This window comes from Limanda limanda, chromosome 14 (assembly GCF_963576545.1).
Source record: "Limanda limanda chromosome 14, fLimLim1.1, whole genome shotgun sequence".
Classification (NCBI taxonomy): domain Eukaryota; kingdom Metazoa; phylum Chordata; class Actinopteri; order Pleuronectiformes; family Pleuronectidae; genus Limanda; species Limanda limanda.
This window is the reverse complement of record NC_083649.1, coordinates 21,065,694-21,083,602: the sequence shown is the minus strand read 5'-3', so window position 1 is coordinate 21,083,602 and position 17,909 is coordinate 21,065,694. Positions and strand designations below refer to the sequence as shown.

General features: G+C 42.7%; 1 protein-coding gene and 1 long non-coding RNA gene across 3 annotated transcripts in view; one reads left to right on the top strand and one right to left on the bottom strand.

The window, feature by feature from the left end:
• Nucleotides 1-8,367: 8,367 nt before the first annotated feature.
• Nucleotides 8,368-9,230, bottom strand: LOC133019925 (uncharacterized). Its single transcript, XR_009682896.1, has 2 exons — nucleotides 8,865-9,230; nucleotides 8,368-8,638 (listed from the first exon to the last, which is right to left on the bottom strand). It is a non-coding gene; the product is annotated as an uncharacterized LOC133019925 (long non-coding RNA).
• Nucleotides 9,231-13,431: 4,201 nt separating this feature from the next.
• The window catches only part of LOC133019310 (E3 ubiquitin-protein ligase RNF43), a 78,985-nt gene continuing 74,507 nt past the window's right edge, over nucleotides 13,432-17,909 (top strand). For both annotated transcript variants that reach the window (XM_061085740.1, XM_061085739.1), the window contains exon 1: nucleotides 13,432-14,918. In XM_061085740.1, the coding sequence (XP_060941723.1) occupies nucleotides 14,697-14,918 (222 nt within the window). In that variant the 5' untranslated portion in view covers nucleotides 13,432-14,696. The remainder of the gene's footprint in view (nucleotides 14,919-17,909) is intronic.

Sequence of the window (17,909 nt, the reverse complement as noted above, 5' to 3'; positions counted from 1 at the left end):
CGGCTAATAATTTGCACTATTCATCATTTTAGTCAATATCCATTAATATGATGCGTTTTAATTATATTGTTGATAAAAATCTAGAATATATTGTATTGTTTTTTAACCGTAAACCACTCCTCCTTAATGTTTTGAAGGTGTAGCATCTGAACTAAATTTTGCTATACATAGTTAGCTGTAGGATTGGTAGTTAGTGTATTGTGTTGGATTATAAGCTAACTAAAGCTAATTGCTGGCATTTGACCTGATAAGCCCATGTTATCTAGTTTCACCCCAACTTCCAGATCTACATACGAGTCAGCGGCATGGATGCTAGTGGACATTTAGGGGATAACCTTCATCAATTTTTCCCCGGAAAACTCTGGGACTTGATGATTAACCCAGAGAATAAGGCTATCTACTGGGACAGTCTGGGTAAGGTGATTATCATCGACATGAACCTCATCAAGGGGCAGACCATCAGCACCACCGCCATCAGCACCACCGCCATCACCACCGGCATCACCACCGACAGCAGCAGCACCACCATCAGCAGCAGCACCACCATCAGCACCACCGGCATCACCACCGACAGCAGCAGCACCACCATCAGCACCATAAAATTGTCCAGTTTTATCAGTCAGCTGTACCGGTACAATTTCCGAAAACCATCCAAAGAGGCTGTAGATGGTATTATTGCTAACCATGGAAAGGGGAAGTTTCGCTACTTCAGAAACAGCAAGTTCCAGAAAAGCTGTCCAGAACTTGTTCGCACAATGAGGAGTAGCGCTTCACGCAAGAGGGTCAAGCTTCGAGTTGGTCACACTGTGAATACACCCATAGAGGATCAAGGTGGCGAAACCGAAGGTGGGGAAAAAGTTAATACAATTTTGAAGTTAAATTATTTCCATATATTCCCTTGTATTTGTGTTTTCTTCTTAATTAGTTATTTATAATAAAATTGATGCTTAGACTATTTAACATCCTATCAAATATATCCTATAAAAGCCTCAGCTACGTTTCTTTGTCATTAAGTGATTTTATATCTTCAGAATTATTATATATTGTATATATTGTTTCCTGTGTGTGTGTATCAGTATTGAAGCTTGTGGTTTGAAATTCCTCTTTAAAACTTAAAAAATCTGAGGTCGCTCACTTTTCCAAACTGCTTGCATAATGGTTAATAATTTCCATCTATATATATATATATATATTGGGCTTTTGTCGTGTTACTATTGATGTAAATCACACCACGATAATGACTGATACTGTCTGCTTGTGTTTCCCTGTCTCTGCAGACACTTCCCCCATGGATCACGCCTGAGCAGGGCCCGCAACCGCTGGAGATACGCTGCTTATTTTAGATCTCAACACGTTAGGATCTGTTCTGATCAGTGTGAGGACTTTAATTAATCATAGGTAGTTTTCTAGCATCATTTGGCGCAGAAATACAACAGAATGTGGACAGAATGTTCTCTAACGTAACTGTGCGAAGATAAATCCAGATACACAGCAAGTTATTGATGAGCTAAGGTTGTCGCTAGCTAATGCTAACTGAGTGGAGCCAACGTCACAAGTTAGCATTTTTACATCTTTTGTCTTTGAGTACAGCTAATAATTTGCACTATTCATCTTTTTAGTCAACAGCCATTAATATGATGCGTTTGAATTACACTGTTGATAAAAATCTAGAATATATTGTATTGTTTTTTAACCGTAAACCACTCCTCCTTAATGTTTTGAAGGTGTAGCATCTGAGCTAAATTGTGCTATACATAGTTAGCTGTAGGATTGGTAGTTAGTGTGTTGTGTTGGATTATAAGCTAACTAAAGCTAACTGCTGACATTTGACCTGATAAGCCCATGTTAACTATTATCACCTCCACTTCCAGGTCTACATACTACAGCATGGATGCTGGTGGACTTTCACAAGGTGATAACCTCAATCAATTTTTCCCTGGCAAACTATGGGATCTGATGAACAACCAGGACAATAAAGCCATCTACTGGGACAGACTGGGCCAGGTCATCACCATTGACCAGAAGCTCATCAAGAGGCAAATGGAGTCAGACGCTGACACATTCATAGCATTGCCCAGTTTTGTCCGTCAGCTGTACCGGTACAACTTCAGAAAACCAACCCCAAGGCTGTTGTAAATGTAATTCATCCTTACGCTGCAAAGGGGCACTTTCGTTACTTCAAAAACAGCAACTTCAAGAAAAGCAGTCCTGAACTGTTTCGCACTGTGAGGAGCACCGCTTTGCGCAAGAAGGCCAAGCTATGAGTTTGTCAGACTGTGACATGCAGGGTATTCAATACACACATAGAAGATCAAGGTGGCAGAAATGAAGGTGGGAAAAAAGTGAATACAATTTTGAAGTTAAATTATTTCCATATATTCACTTGTATTTGTGTTTTGTTTTTAATTAGTTATTTATAATAAAGTTGATGCTTAAACTATTTAATATCGTATCAAATATATCCTATAAAAGCCTCAGCTACGTTTCTTTGTCATAAAGTGATTTGACATCTTTGGAATTATTATAAATTGTATATTTTGTATCCTGTGTGTGTGTATCAGTATTGAAGCTTGTGGTTTGAATGTCCTCTTTAAAACTAAAAAAAATCTGAGGTAGCTCACTTTTCCAAACTGCTTGCATAATGGTTAAGCATTCCATTACTGTCAGGCCTCAGCCGAAAAATGACACGAGAGACGGTTATTGAATCGGGACATCGCAACCGTTTATTTTCCTTCACACTTCAAAACTTCTCTCTCGACAACACCCCCTTCAAAACATGAGTCCCAACCATCACCTTGCTTATAGCAGTAACTACACAGATGTCTGTCAGAGCGCGAGACCATAGCGCTTGTCGCTGTTGAATCCTCCATGTAGAGGACGGCTAGCTTCAAATAGTGCGCTTTTTTGAAGTTGTGCTATTTTATAATAAAACCAGTGTTCATCTTAGAATAAACGTCTGTTTTCAGCTGTCTTTTAGTCAGTTTTTTTTGAGAAGTCATGGAAATTTGTTTTAAATGCACATCCAAACTATTCCATCTGTCAGACATGAGCATTATTATTATTGTAGGTTACATATAAATTTATATAAAATAAAGCTTTAAATTAACTTTTAGTTTATTCTGCAAATCATTCACCTTGTATACGTGAAACATGTGTGGGACGGTGACTTGCAGGAATAATTTCTCTCTACTACTACGACTGCAGAAGACATTTTCAGCTCCGTGGACTTGTATTTATGTTCAGTGGGACATGTGCGTCGGTATCACAACTGAAAGCGCTGCCTGCTCGACAGAAAAAAAACCTCGGGCGTTGTGAGGAGAATACTTGAGAAGTCGCAGATTGCAACTTGGAACCATTGTTTTTTGCATGAAATTAAATCAAAACACAATAACTCAAAGAAACAAACTGATAATAAAATCAAAAACTGAAAACATCTTCTTCAGGTCTTATTAGGCATGTTAAAAAGCTAAATATTTCTACCTTGAGCTGTGAGGTCCTTCTACTACAACATTCAGAGCAAGAGTGAGTGAGGAGGCTGAGGGCTCCTCTATTTATAGGCTGCCTCTCACAGACTCCTCCCCCTTGTCTATACCACTGTGATCCTTTAATTCTATAACTGAATTAAAATAAACTTATTTATATATATCATCATTCATGATACCGTGTTTCTATGAATATATTATATTTTATTGGATGTAGTGATAAATGTATGTATTTATATTCTATTTAAAATAAAATTGTGACTTTGAACGAATTTCGTATATCGATAAACTGTGATTGTTTTAACTCACATATCATATTACATGTTTTTAATTTGAGTTTTCTACATCCATGTATTGTTTTTGTAATAACTCATGTAATTACTACTTATCATCCACGAAATGTCTTTTTTTCAATAGTCTTTGTTATTTGTGGGTTTCTTTCTTTAACTTTCTTTCTTTAACTCCTTTATGATCCCCCCCCGAGAAAGTTTAACATTGTATTAAAACGAAAAAGGAAAACCTACTTTGTAAACACAGTACACAGAACAGCCAAAACATACATACACACAAATATTGGGATGTGCAAAATCTTCGTAGAAATTAAATAGTCATCCATAAATACAAACTTAAAAGCAGAAGTATACAAGTTAGCAATCTTCTTCAATAAAGAAAAGATTTAGATGCAGAAAATTCACACAATTTTACTTAACTTTGTAAACACACTATGAAGAACAACTAAAACACACATTCAAGTAAAGTCCAAAATCAAAATATTCCAACAAAGAATCTTATAACGAAAAAATAATAAACATTTAATACTGTAAGCATGCAGCCAAGGTGCTCTCCCCCTTTATTTATCAACTGTTTGATGAATCTAATCTAATATAAAAGCATAATAGAATGTAAAGTAAAGTAACATCTAGCTGGCGTTAGTTAGGCCTACTTGTAAAATGCATAATGTTTAACAGTAAAATCTCAATTTAGCTTGCACCTAAGTTATAACATATTTGAGCAATAACGTCAGCTAGCTCGAGGTGTATGCATAGGCTAACCATTAACGAACCATCGTAACTTTTTTAGAGCAATTAAATATATCTCTTGTTCTGCCTGTTTTGTGATATACATGCCTAAAAGGTGCCTGATATTTCTATACTGAAATAATATCAGCATTATAATTGTAAGCTATTTTATTTAATGACGTTATTGTCGAGGGTTGATTTGTATTTCCTGTTCTAAGCGGGTTGTTGATATTTATTCTCTTGTCTACCTCATTCTGACCTACTGCTGTAACAACTGAATTTCCCCAGTGTGTGGATCAATGAAGTGTATCTTATCTTATCGTAATTCCCCAGCCTTGATATAACATAATATCCCATATGACATGACTGTGCTGGGTGTAGAATGAAATGATCCCCAGCATTGACATCTCACTGTCGAGTTAGTTGTAGCCCATATGCCTTTGTTGGACCAAACATTCTCTAGTCAGGAATGATCCTTAGTAAACATACTCTGTATTTTCTCCGAAGGGTTAAGGTTACACGTAAACGCAACACGGGAACAGCACATCTCGCGAGATCCCGTAGCTGTGTTTATTTGTAAACTGTTTTCCCGCCAGAAGTCAGATCTTTCAAAATGTCACCTAACGAAGAGACGTCGAGGTAAGGCTCCATCGGAGGCACGATCCGGCGAACGCCGAGCAGGAGGACGCCAGGCAGCAGGCCGTGTGGGAGGCCCAATACTGGGATGCCGCCTGCCGGGAGGCCGTCGCCCGGGAGGCGGCCGAGCGGGAGGACGCTCTCCTTTCCTTTCAAGGTAAACACCAGCGAGTGTAGCTTCAATGGGGATCAATGCTCTCCAGTCAGTCACAGATGCAAGGCGCTAGCCACAAATCCGCTACGGCACGCAGACAGCTATTGTCCATCGAGCATTGGGCAACACCTTCCTTGGTTAACGTTGTTACACGACCCAGTACGAGTACGACAGCTGAAGCTAGTAACTAGCTGCTAGCGTTGCTAACGTTAACTCAGTTGTCGCCGCTTCAACTTGTACAGACGTCAGAGTGACGTCGCCACGCCACCGCTGCGCGCAGGAGTGTAAAACCCCTCTCTCGCCTGTCCAGTGAATCATAATTGTAAGGAGTGAGCACTACCACAGCTCAGTTAGTTTTGTCCATGTTCAAAGTTTACACGCGTACATTTCTGAGTTCTATTATTATATCATAATACTGGGAGAATGGCGCAGATTGTAATTTCCTTCAGGTGAGATACCAGACTAGTTTTCTTGTGTATGTCAGTTAAACACTTTGTTGCACTAAAGACATGCCACATGGTGGCTCTTTTTGAGAAAGTTGTAGCATTATATCAGTGACAATGTTGATATGATTTATGCTGCAAAATAGTTTTATTATTTAAAGTATTATAAAAGTGCCTATTGCAGAGTTGACTGAACCAGTTACTGCTCAGTGTGTCTGTGCAGTGTTTCTCACACCACAAGTAGATTCTGACTGCCATATTAATTTCAATCTAGCCTCTTAATTTGTCTCTCAAAGTGGACCAGATTGATGCATCTTTACTTTAAAATGTACTATATCCTCTTCCAAGGGGGTCCAGGGTCCATCCACCATGATCTCTACAAATCCTGTGGGAAACACTGTTGTTTGTATGTGTGAGTGAGTGAGTGAGCATGTTATTGTTTTAAATAAATTATGCCTTTTGGCTTAGTAACTAAATTTATTCTTTTGAGATTTATTCCCTCCCGGCCTATATGAATTCTGTTGTGTTGATACAGTGCTACATAGAAGTTCTGGCAAACTTAATTTAATTTTGCAATCTCAAACTCAATTGTGTCGCCGATGTCAATCAATCAATCAAATTTTATTTGTATAGCCCATATTCACAAATCACAGTTTGTCTCAAAGGGCTTGAACAAGGTGTAAAAACACGTAGAAACCTCAGAGACACATGTGAGGATCCCTCTCCTAGGACGGACAGAAGTGCAATAGATGTCAAGTGTAGGAAAACATCATCAGGATTAAAGTTTTTAGCAGCATTGATGAGTGTTAACATTTTGAACGATAACTTCGATACTATATATCAAGCAGTCCTGCTGCAATCATAGTATCTGGTCAGCAGCCAGCAAGATCATGATCCAGCATCCAGATGGATTCCACTATATGTAGATGTAACCGGTTACAGCTCCTAGTGGCGCTGGGGTCTTGAAAAATATTCGAAGGGTCTTGAAAAAGGTCTTGAAAAGTATTGAATTTAATCTCAGGATTGCTGCATATACCATGTATATACATATATATATACTGATAATACTGATACGCTTGTGTTTCCCTGTCTCTGCAGTCACTTCCCCACCAGGCCCCATGGATCAGGATACAACACTGGAACCTCAGCCCCACCACGACGCCTGAGCAGGGCTCACAGTCTTGATGCACCTTTACCAACTGGACCAGTATCTCCAAGCAACTGCTGCGCAGGAGTATCGTCAAGTGCGTGACCTGTGCGAACCATGGAAAGCCAATCTTCACCACATGTTTTAATGCTGAAACTGCCCAGTATCTGCCTGTCTCTGTTCCCACATGTGGGAAAGACTTGAGTTAACCTGTTATAAATAGTAGTATCTGTATATTGAGAAAAATATTTTTGATTATCTATGCAAAAAAGTCTTCAAATAACCTATCCCAATGTGCAACACCCCGGAAGCACATTTCAGGATTTCTTTTATGATTGTAATTTTTTTTTACCACTGAACCATGTGGCATCACATGATGGAGAATGGGCTTCTGACATGGCTACCCAGGACTAGGGTTGGGTACCGAGAACCGTTTCCAACCGGCACCTACCTGGACCGAAATGCAACGGAGATTTCGGTGCCTCATTTCGGTGCCTGAGCCAATTGAAGCCTGAGGTCTCCGCTCGTCCCGACTCCTCACACTTCCGCTCCTTCCTTCACGGGCCCGGTTGCCGGTTGACAGACTCTTGTCTCCGTGCTGGCTGGCCCCCCCCACCGGCAGCATTTCCTCCGTGGCGGTGCGCCGCGACGGGCTCCGGGTCGGCTTGGAAAGGCTCGGGGCGGAAGGAGCGAAGACCACACCGAGAAATGTTTCATAAAAGCGACCGCATTTTAGGGGGACGAAGGGGGGCTGAAGCCTGCCTGCGACAGCCCCAACCGCGGAGACACGGGGGTCTCCGAGTGATGGAAAAGCGACCCTCACGCCGGGTTTACACAGGACGCTGAAGCCTCGCGTAAGCGCCGCGTAGATCGCTAGTGCGCAGGCGCCAGGCTGGTCACAACAAACACACTTTTCTCCCACTAGACGAAAAGCAGTATTATTGTCACAGTGAACCTCTACGGACAGGCCTAATCCCCTGCTGTAACCAACTGTTTCCATGATGTTACCTCGGCGTTCGCCAGTGAAGACAAGGTGGGTCTATCGGCGTTTGCGGACCTTAAGGGGGATTTGGACAACAAAGGAGAGAGCCGCGGGGGGGCTCGCTGTGCCTCGCGGACCGATCGCGACGTGTGATCTAATTAGCATATGAATCGGAGTCCAGCCGCTGGCTAGAACCTCTCTCTACTCACCATTGGAGGAAACCACAGACCCTTGAAACTAATGTCACTCGTGATCGGCTGGTAGAAGTGTTGCTATTGGTCACCTTATGGGTCATTGCAGTGCACACGTGGGGTCACAGCATTCCGCACGTGGGGTAAGCCCCTCCCACACAATATTTATAATAAAAATGTATATATTAATATTTATTATTATTTATAAGTAAGCCTTTACCAAAAGCACTGCAGTTAATTAAAACTAAACATTCATGTGATGCTTGATGTTATAGGTGAACATATTGTACAGGGAACAAATGTGAACAAGGTATATGTGGAGTGAAAGCTTTATTTACATACAGCAAAAATATTGTACAAAAACTCAGATGAGGCTTGAAATGTTTCTCTGCAGCCTCTGGGTCATGACTTCTTTGTGGGACTCTTCTCCAGTGTGTAGACGTCTGTGGTGTGTAGCTGTGAGATCAGTGTAGCTTCCAGTCTTATATGAAGTGTGGGACACAGGTCGGTGCGCTCCTGGCTGTGGAAGGATGGATCCATGTCATCTGTCCCGCTTCAATCAGCTGTAAACACATTCAGTGAGGCTGTGAAAACATACAGAAAAAAGTCACGTTGATGAAAAAACTTAACGAGAACAAACTGTTACATCTAAGTAATTCATACATATTTACACATGCACTAGATCTGCTCCAGCACTTGATGATGTATTCGTATTTTAGCAACTTTCTCGCTATCCCAAAGAGTGGCGGACATGCTTTCAGATGTAGGGTTAGCTTAGTGGTTAGCATGTCGGCTCCGTTTAGCTCTCACCTTAACTCAGGGACTGTGCTTCCGTCTTCTCCGCTTCGACTCGTCCACACCGGGCCCGCGGCTCTGCTTCCCACGCACTCATCTTCTCCTCCAGGGAACAGCGTCGTGTCGACTTCAGCAAGTTATTTACCCCGAAAACAGAGTCACTCGTACGGGACAAGCTAAACACGACGCGCTTCCTGTCTGCGGGACACTCGACGCTGCTGCACTGTGTTTACGAGGCTGTGATTGGACGAGGCCATCAGCTGATGACGCGAGCGGGTGACGTGAGCAGCGGTTACTTCATATGGGATGAGCATGTGACTGAGGCCAGGTTTATTTTTTGTGGTTTTTAGTACATTTACACACATGATTCACGCTGTTCTGTGTTCGTAACCTTATAGTTGAATGCACTTATTGTAAGTCGCTTTGGATAAAAGTGTTGACTGTTTTAATGGAATACTGAGAAAGTTTAATAACAACAATTAGACAATTGAAGTTCAAATTATGAAGGAATTTAAGCTCTATATTGTGTCTTCTTTATATTTAAAATAATAATCAAACTGAGTGGAGATGTATGTTGTAGCCAAACAGCCGGCTGCTGTGTTTTGTCACTGTGCAGTCCATGGGGGATTAAATATTACACTGAAAAAATAAATCATTAAATCAATGAATGTTTCATAGCAATTTTGAAAGTAGTGGTGAAAAGGTACCATTTATAATTCATGGAACAGCTTAGTTTGCCATTGACATGTGAATTTAATGCCAGTATTTTGGGAGGACAGATATTTTTATGGAAAGCCAGTAGAAGTTTGGAGCTTACAGGGCACAGATGATCATACCCAGCATCATTTATTTGCTGGTAGAGGTGTGGTTAACACTTCCTCTGTGCATTTAACCAGCACAATTGAAAAAGTGACTGTAATCATGCCACTCTGTACAGTTGTTGAGATTTAGGATTGTTTTGGATGACAATAAAAATTTCAAATAAGTGCATTGTTTCATTTCTTTTGACTGCATTGACCTTTGTTCGCGGTATACAATATAATTCATTATAGCACACTTACTTACTTAAGAACAATTTAAAATTTCAGGTTTAATATTTATTTTAAGCCTGGTTTACTCAGCCAGATAGTTTGTTGGTGCCTCTTACACATTGGTGTTATCTGCTCTCAGGGAAACTGATTTGCATTTGTGAAGCTCAGAGCATTGTCATTTGCATGTGAAAGCGTCCTCTAGGAGTTGGAGCAGGGGGGTCAAATCTCAACAGCTCACAGGCTTGACAACTGCAGGAACCCTGAGCGTTTCCTTTGCTGCCTGCAGATACGTGTGAAAGTCGTTAACCGAAGGATGTGCCAACACTTCTCTGCGACACAGATTGACATAAACGCTTCTTTTCATGCAGTGCGCGGAGGTCATCCTGCGATTCCTCTCCGTGATCACACATACAGCTGATATTTGTCATTAACTGCAACAGCTTCCGAGCATTTGTCCTTTTTAATGTTGTCTTTATACAACATGTGCCGAGGATCATACAGCTCACTGTACTACTTCTCCACTTCAATTATTAATTTAATGTCATCCATCATCAATAACTTCTCCGCTGTTTGCTCTGTTCAATGTCGGGTGTCGAGGGTAAATTACGTATTCCCCACTCAAGCCTATGGGGAGAGTACGTAGCCTCCCCCCCCCCCTCCCCCCCCTCTCTCTCTTTTTATCTTTATGACTGCTTGTGTGGCTGTAGTGGGGGCAGAGGGGGACATTTAATAATGTGATCGGTAAAATTGAAAACTCCAGGACAACAGAAGGGGAATACAAACTATGGGTTGCATATTTGATCATTTATATCATATAAAATATGTCATCAATATCGTTTAAAATCATTTTTCAGTGTGTTTCCTGCAGCGATACGCTCGCGTCAAGCGCAAAAAATAGACTCGACGCCGAAACGATCGCTGCACTGCGCGAGGCAGCCTTGGCGCAGCGCTGCACTTCAGCGTCCTGTGCGACCGGCACAGAGGATTAACATGGGAGTGGATGGGAGATGGGATGTTATTTAAGGCATGGCGCTGCGCTTACGCGACGCTTCAGCGCCCGGTGTAAACCCGGCGTCAGTCTTCATTTGGCTCAGGCACCGAAGTCAGAGTCACGAGTCAGAGTGTGTGTGTTTTGTATTTATTTTTATTTATTTAAGTATAGTGTAAACTTTTGTTAACAGTTTGTATGTTATTCATAGTTTTAAGTTAAAAACGGTTTTGTATTTATTTATATTTATAATCTACTTTAAACAGTTAATATATTTGGCAATAAAAAAAGCCATTCTTAGTCAAGCATCGTTTTGTGCACTTTTTTGAAAAAAGTATCGGTTTAGGCACCGGTATCGTTTTAAAAGTATCGGTTAGGAGCCGGTATCGGATAAAAACCAAACGATACCCATCCCTACCCAGGACCCATGGTTATTTCAAGGTAGGTGAATTCACTCTGTGTTTAAATCTTACACTTTTATTTCACTCTATGCTGGAGAATGGGCAATATTGTATTGTTTTTTAACCGTAAACCACTCCTCAATGTTTTGAAGGTGTAGCATCTGCGCTAAATTTCGCTATACATAGTTATCTGTAGGATTGGTAGTTAGTGTATTGTGTTGGATTATAAGCTAACTAAAGCTCATTGCTGGCATTTGACCTGATAAGCCCATGTTAATTAGTTTCACCCCCACTTCCAGATCTACATATGAGTCAACGGCATGGATGCTAGTGGACATTTAGGGGATAACCTTCATCAATTTTTCCCCGGAAAACTCTGGGACTTGATGAGTAACCCAGAGAATAAGGCTATCTACTGGGACAGTCTGGGCGAGGTGATTATCATCGACATGAACCTCATCAAGGGGCAGACCATCAGCACCACCATCAGCACCACCGGCATCACCACCGACAGCAGCAGCACCACCATCAGCACCACCGGCATCACCACCGACAGCAGCAGCACCACCATCAGCAGCAGCACCACCATCAGTACCACCGGCATCACCACCGACAGCAGCAGCACCACCATCAGCACCACCGGCATCACCACCGACAGCAGCAGCACCACCAGCAGCAGCACCACCAGCAGCAGCACCACCATCAGCACCACCGGCATCACCACTGACAGCAGCAGCACCACCATCAGCACCACCGGCATCACCACCGACAGCAGCAGCACCACCATCAGCACCATAAAATTGTCCAGTTTTATCAGTCAGCTGTACTGGTACAATTTCCGAAAACCATCCAAAGAGGCTGTAGATGGTATTATTGCTAACCATGGAAAGGGGAAGTTTCGCTACTTCAGAAACAGCAAGTTCCAGAAAAGCTGTCCAGAACTTGTTCGCACAATGAGGAGTAGCGCTTCACGCAAGAGGGTCAAGCTTCGAGTTGGTCACACTGTGAATACACCCATAGAGGATCAAGGTGGCGAAACCGAAGGTGGGGAAAAAGTTAATACAATTTTGAAGTTAAATTATTTCCATATATTCCCTTGTATTTGTGTTTTCTTTTTAATTAGTTATTTATAATAAAATTGATGCTTAGACTATTTAATATCCTATCAAATATATCCTATAAAAGCCTCAGCTACGTTTCTTTGTCATTAAGTGATTTTATATCTTCAGAATTATTATATATTGTATCCTGTGTGTGTGTGTATCAGTATTGAAGCTTGTGGTTTGAAATTCCTCTTTAAAACTTAAAAAATCTGAGGTAGCTCACTTTTCCAAACTGCTTGCATAATGGTTAATAATTTCCATCTATATATATATATATTGGGCTTTTGTCATGCTACTATTGATGTAAATCACACCACGATAATGACTGATACTGTCTGCTTGTGTTTCCCTGTCTCTGCAGACACTTCCCCCATGGATCACGCCTGAGCAGGGCCCGCAACCGCTGGAGATACGCTGCTTATTTTAGATCTCAACATGTTAGGATCTGTTCTGATCAGTGTGAGGACTTTAATTAAGTTGTTATTAGTTGCATATTAATATATCTATTGTAGCTGCTGTGTTTTCAAATATCTAATTGCTTGGTTTTAAAGGCACGAGTGTAAAAGTATTGTAAATAAATGAAATATAGATTCGATCATCAGTTGGTGCGTGGTTTTTATGTGTATTGCCTAATGTCTTGTTGACAGCTGGGTACAGGAGACCTATGGTGGTTGTGTAGGAATCTGGACGCTAGAGGGAGCCACTCACTAGTTCTTGCTCCGCGCTGCTGCTCCTCCCTCCGCATTTAATGTTGCCTTCATGTGCTACTCCGAAGCTCCATTATTATATTTCTACAACTTTTGTTTTTCTTGTTGGACTTCAGTGTTATGTGACGCAGCCTGCAGCCCGTAAGAAGTAAGTTTGACTTGAGACAGAGAAGGCGAATTTCAGCTCTGAGTCTCACTTTGCATCCCTGTCAGAAGCATATAGGAACAACCAGCATCACAATCGATTCAGATGTTTTCTCAGACCTTTACAAACGAATTGTTACTTTAATGGTCGAGTTCCTTTTTTTTAAGAAGTCCCAAACTCCTACAACACATGAAGGCATCAGGACAGTGAGCAGGTAGAGGCCGTCAATGGGCTCCCGAGAGAGAGGGAGAGAGAAGAGAGAGAGAGATTACTGCACACTGCGTCTCTCCACTTGATCAACTTGGGAATCACGAGGAGTTTGGAGAACTTCCACTTCACTGTTTCCTCCAGAGTTTCTTCTCCGTTCTCGCTGAAGATTGTTTTGACAAGCGACTCATTTTCTGTCCTCTGGAGGATCGGATCCAATTCTCTCTCTCAGCGCAGCGGAGCCGCTGAACTCGGGAATGTCCTTTTTTTCCTCCTCCTCCCGTGTTCTCTTTGTTTTTGGCAGTGAGCAGGTTAAAATGGAGAGTGGATGGCTCTGATTCAGGGGTCAGCGTAGTTACTAAGATATAAATCAAGTGAGTCCACTGTCCATCTGCTACTACGATGTACTGACTGCGAGGGGTTTTATTCTTCTAGTTCTCCATGGTTGTAAAAGTTGAATCGGACCCTCTGTCTCTCCATTGTGGGTCAACACGCCTCACGAGTTTCCGGCGGCAACCTGTAACCAAGCCTTTGAAGTTCAAGCCTCTCTCGTTTTCTCTGGATTTATCTAGAAAATGTGGCGCCGCCGGGACGAGCTGCCTTCTGACGCCGTTTGTCAACTCGTGTCCGGTCCGCAAACGTGACCGCGCGGAACAGCGGCCGGTGCGCACTGTTTTTTTTTAATAACGCTCAATAACACGCAGCAGTCGGGACACGGGTGAAGATCGACGCATCGCTGTTTGCCGGGACCTGCCCTCCTCCTCCTCCTGCGTAAAGGATACTTGTTGAAGCGTGAGGCCAACGCGTTCCACATGAGGACATTCGTTGTGCGTCTGCTGGAAACCAGTGCAAACCTCAAGCTCCTAACCCAACACGACGCGTCTTCACGGTGCATGTGTGCGTGCACTGCTCCGTCACCCACATTAATGACACTGGATAAAAGTTCGCTGTTAAATCAGGGAACGGATCCGTGTAGCGGGGACGATGCGGCCGGCTCCATGTGGGCACTGAGCGACGCGCACTTCTGCACCCTGTACAGTTTGAATATTAACTCTGGTGCTGAATGGGAGTTTGAGTTATGACTTTGAGTTATGCTGGCAGTCCTCCAGCTGTAAACGCTTGGATCGCATCTACTTCGCAGTAGTCGCCGAGGCAGAAAAGAAGAAGTGGGACGTGTGTACATATTTGTCTTGTTTTGATCCGCGGTGCTTGCCTGCTTTGAAGTCCACCATGTGCGGCCGGGCACCGCCGCTGCAGCCGAGGCCATGACCGTCCCCCAGCGGCGCCTGGCCGGGCTCTGGCCGTGGCTGCTCATGGCGGCCCTGCAGGTGGTGCTGGGCCAGCCGGGCCTGGAGTCCGAGCGGCCGGCCCTCCGAGCGGTCATCAAGGTGACACTGCTGAAGAACGAGCCGACGGGGAAGCCCATCACCCTGGAGGGGGTGTTCGTGGGAGGAAGTGCCGGCTACGCGGATGGGAAACTAATGCAGGTAAGACGTCTCAAGGGGGGATCTACTATGTGTGATCACAACACGGTTTCTCATCCTCACACTTTATTAATGTCCAAACACCTGAAAAGTCGATTCCTGAAGGCTGTTGGTACATACAGGGTGGGGGTGCACACCTGGTTTAGAGTTGATCATGTGTTTGACTTAAGTTCCTCTGTGTGGACACCTAACAGAGACTGTGCACAGATCAGTTTATTATTACTAGACTGTTCTCTCATGGTAGAGTATTTAACAAATATTGAACTGTCAAGAGATCCACTGGACTCGTCCCTACTCCCATCACTGCTGTTCGATGCCAACTGGGGAGACATAATTCAATATTAAAATCCCATTTTATTGGGGCTCTATGTAATAAGCATCAATTTGACATTTAGTTTTTGCTCCAAGACTGTTCTGTCTTTCAGTGTATCCATCCCTCTGTGGAGTGACTCTTGGCGCCACATGTTTCTCTAAGCAAAAAAAGGCTGTTTACACAGCAATCCACTGTCTGATTAGAGCTAGATGATGTTAACACCTGAATTGTTGCTCTATGCTATCAAAATACAGCAGTGACTATGGGTTACAGTACACAGTACTACCCTTTCCACTCAGCCCTCAGCGTGTGATGACAGAATATCTAAATTCCTTGAACAATAGTGATGACACACAGCTGTTATTGAGGTTAGTTTGTTTTCAGTCTATTTTTACTTAGGGTTTGATTAAGGTTGCCAACTTTCGTAGGTGTATCTTTACTGAGGCGACAGCTTTGTTTTCTACTATTTATGACTTGCAATGTTCTTCCAACCTTTTTTGATACCAAGGTGTGGTCGAGGAATATTAATCAACACCGCAAATCATGTTTAAACCCATATAAACATATAACTTAACCAAACTTGTTTTCTTTTCCTACACCATTTTAAAAACAGCATGTCACTGCCATGTGACTGTTAAGTATGTAGTCTATTCACTGTGCATGTTTAGGATTCAGGAGTGGATTATGGGTCCTCGGCCATAAAGCCGCTTGCGTCAATTTATTTGCTGTTTCCAAAGAAACAGGACGACAGATACGCGGCACTGTAGGATCTTGTCTCTCTTCACTCACAAGGTGTGGGAGGTTTTGTGAATGGTGAGCCAGATGCTTCAGTTTGCCGTAATTGATAAGGATTTACATGGCTTCCCCACAGAGAAAGCCCAGTATTAGGGATGGTGAAACGTTGGTGCTGTTTGCTTCTCCAGTTAAAAAAATACAACTTTAATGGGCCTGTGTGGTATCTTGGAAACATGTTGTTGAGCTGAAACACTGAGCAGCTGAGATCAGACACACTTCTGGGATATCCAGAATTCTTTAAATTTCCCTCAGTTTTTGTAAAGATCTGAATGACAAAATACACATTTTCTGTAAATTGTCAAAAAGATATTAACCCAATTCCACCAGGTCTCAGAAGAACGCTTCAGCAATATACTGTACATACTAAGATACAGTGCATATTAAGCTGGCATATGGTTGATGAGACTTGATCAAGATTGTAGAAGTGATATCTGCACATAGTCCCCTGTAGGTGTGAAGGAAAGTGCAACAGGGCCAGTTAATACTTTCATCTATACCACCGTCAGAATGGCGACAGTCTAATCCTCCTCTGATAAGATCCCTTTTTTTCCCCTTTTTTTCTTTTTGCAGGCTAAAATGTCAGCAGAGTTGGTTATGTCTGAACCTTTGCTTCTTGTTTCTCTAAGTCAGACCAGTGATTGTGGTTCTGTTCAAGGTTAGGAAGGTATAGTTTGTTCCAACTCTCTCTTCCCACAGTGCACAGAGGTGGTGTTGTGCTGCAGGATGCTCTTTGTGCAGGGCAGGCCTGTTCGAACAGGTCCTCATTGCCTCAGCAAGCTGCTCTGCTTTAATGTTCTTGTCTTCCAGTGGACGAGGGGGTTGAAGGCTGTAAAGAAGGTGGAGTTCCATACATATATACTCTGCCTCACAATGTCCCCTTTCAATTACAGATTACGATCTCTCCACTGTGATAAAACTGTCCAGCCGATTAATGCCTCATAATAACCATGAAACCAAAGCTCTAGATGTCTATTGTGGGGCTGTAGTTTCGTCTGGTTTCGTCTACAGATTTTACTCTGGACCATGATGAAGCATGGCAACCCGTTTTGATATGCTACAGTTACTTGGCATTTTAGCAACTTGTTCGTCTAAATTTAATTTGGGAAGTCTAACGTTTTCTAAAGGTAGAGCAGGAGCTGTTGCTCTTACCACGAGGTATTGTTGTAATCCTGTTTGGCAATGCATGTAAGGTAAAAACTCAAAGTAGAGGGTGTAGGAAAGAGTCTCCTTCTGTGTATTCAAGCGATGAGGCTTTGCTTTGGTGCGCATTTCCCTCTGATCTATTAAAACTGTGATCTCCCTGGAAGTTTGCCCTGTCCTCTGAATGAACACGTTGATTGGAACTCTGGCTGGGGTCTGGCCAGAACTATTTGGACAAATACAAGTACAAGAGAAGTGCAAAGGCTTGAGGGATAACTTCAAACTCTAAAGGATTGTCAATTGTTAATCTTTTTTGACTTTTTGACGTTTTGACTTTTTCTTTTCTACCTCACGTCGTATTTTTGTAGCTTTGTACTTTGAAATTTTGCATTGACCTTTGAGAGCTCACTTAAATACACCAGCTATAATTAAGGCAGGCCTAGCAATTGACTGAACACCAGTTAACTCTGCACTTTGCATTCTTTCATCTCCCTTTTCGGTGTCCCACAAGACACTGTGTGCCTCCCTCGACTGTCCGAGGACACTTTCTGCATGTTTCCCCCCTGGCTGGCCCTCACCACAGCCGTTGGGGATCGAGGGATGGGAGGGCGGAGGGGGGGGCGCTGAGGGAGAACATCAAAGCGAGTCCAGTTCCGAACGTGAGCCGGGATGATTAAAAACCGAGACTGTTTACTCTGCACTTCCCAAATGGGCCCTCTCCTCCCCCTCCCTCTAGATTTTTTTGT